This window comes from Orbicella faveolata, unplaced genomic scaffold (genome assembly GCF_042242905.1).
Source record: "Orbicella faveolata isolate gen_17 unplaced genomic scaffold, um_ofav_v1 contig_50, whole genome shotgun sequence".
Lineage (NCBI taxonomy): Eukaryota > Metazoa > Cnidaria > Anthozoa > Scleractinia > Merulinidae > Orbicella > Orbicella faveolata.
The window spans coordinates 2,264,206-2,266,173 of record NW_028301581.1 but is presented as its reverse complement, the minus strand read 5'-3'; the positions used below and the strand labels follow the sequence as shown (position 1 = coordinate 2,266,173).

The window sequence follows — 1,968 nt, the reverse complement described above, 5'->3', positions numbered from 1 at the left end:
TCACATAAACTTTCTAGTATTTTATATTTGAGGAGTTTAAAATAGTCGTCCGGCAATAGTTCGTAGAAAATTTTCAGATAACTTGTAAGAGGGTAGCAGAGGTTTATGCGTGACGCGTGATAAGGGCAAAAATTAGAGAGTGACGCGTGAAAATAGCGAGAACAGAAACGGAATTCGTTAATTTTTGACATAATCTGCTGTTTCAAGTAAACGTGACACGTTAGTTTCGTTAAAATTTGTGCGTGACCATGACCCCACCCGCTCCTTTGCTGCCCTATTGTAAGAGACGTACTATCTTAAACGTTCCCTACCGCCTACGTCTCTTTTCTCTAGATTTTTTGTTATCTGTGACGATCTGCGATAGTAAAGTTAAGGAGGCAATGTATTTCCAACAAACCTCGGTGATTCTTTGAGTCCTTGTCTTTTTTTGGCTCCTCGGGGTTTGGTTCCTCATCTCCGGTTTCACTCAATTCGGTACCTTCGTTGGTATCTTCGTCCTCAACGTCTCCGTCTTTGCCCGGAAAAGTCGCCCGCGCCCCTACATAGCCAAATACAAATATATTAAGTAAATGCTAACTTAACCTTACTCGTGTCTCTGGACTGACTTAAGCTTCATTCTTCCAAGGCCGTGCCTCAAATAATCCCTAACATTTATTGTTCGCTAAATATCGATTGTAGATTGTTTCTACACGCAAACGATCCCCCGCAAAAAAGTAACAAGAACGGTGGAGATTTTACACGGAGTTAGGGTTAGGGTTAGCTAAAGTTTCGATAAGTTCTTCTAAAACTATATTCAGACTGTTAACATGTTACAAGTTCTTTCTGGTATCTTTATTTGTGCCTTTATTGCTCAAATGTTCCGCGGAGACCGTCTTAAACAACAAAACCCTGTCTGCAATTGTTAATTCTCAAAACTTTTTCTTAGAGATACATCAGTGTGTGACCAATCCAACATTTTTTTCGGCTCTTTTCGAAAATGTTCTGTTACTTTTCACTTGAGTCCAATATGATAAAACGCAGACACCATTTTTTAGCGCTTTAAGTCCGGAAACCCAGGATCAAATCAAATTAGTGAAATACAAAATTGGCTTTGAGTCATAGCGTTCAAAAGCCAAATCAAACGCTCGCCTTTAGACATTATGAAAAATTCTACAGATCAATTTCTTACAAAAAGGATGGCATATTTAAACAGACAGCTCTTAAAACTTCAATTTGTTATAGGGTTTGAGGTATCTGCAGTTTAACCCAGGTGTACTACATCGTTTCGACGTGAGACACCCCTGAGGGTGAACGGTAAAAAACCTGAAGAACATACGCCCTTATATATGAACCTTTTTTTATAAGAACGTTGAAACTGAGATTTACCAAAATTTTAAGAACATGCTAAGAACATACCCAAGGCTGAGAGTTAGAGAACGTCTATATTTTGTCGATTTGTTATAATTTTGTGAAAAATAGAGTGTAGTTAATTTCTGTGCGTTTCGCGCTCCTACCATCCCGGTCATTCACCCTTCCACGGTTTGCGTACACAAAATTGACAAAAAGCGACGGAAACATACATTTGCGATAATTGTTTTTGCGTACCTTCTAGCTCCTCAATTCTTTGTTGCATTGCTGCTATGGTAGCTTGATACTCGGCCTCCCTCTTTTTGTACAGTTCATTGGATTGCCGAATCCGTTCTCGGGTTGCTGCGAGGTCACTTTGAATATCTTTGAACTTTTTGGCCATACTTGTCTTCTCTATCTTCTTGCGGGTGGCTTTATTGGTTTTTTCTACACTGTAAAGAAATGATACAAAGTAGTTAAATCACAAATGCCTGTTTGAACGGATATCCATTGATTATCTGAACGGTCCTTTGTAACTGATTTGTTTTGTTTCAAGTTTGTTTGTTATCTATTTTCGATATATACATATATTCTTTAGTCTGTTTAAATCTAAATAACATTGACGCTAAATCATCATACTAA

General features: G+C 38.2%; 1 protein-coding gene across 1 annotated transcript; it reads right to left on the bottom strand.

The window, feature by feature from the left end:
• Positions 1–295: 295 nt before the first annotated feature.
• LOC149095573 (uncharacterized) lies at positions 296–1,729 on the bottom strand. The gene is made up of 2 exons (XM_089281856.1): positions 1,585–1,729; positions 296–538 (listed from the first exon to the last, which is right to left on the bottom strand). Exons 1-2 carry the CDS (start codon positions 1,727–1,729, stop codon positions 342–344), a joined length of 342 nt encoding a protein of 113 aa, XP_089137982.1. The 3' UTR covers positions 296–341.
• Between the last annotated feature and the right edge of the window lie 239 nt (positions 1,730–1,968).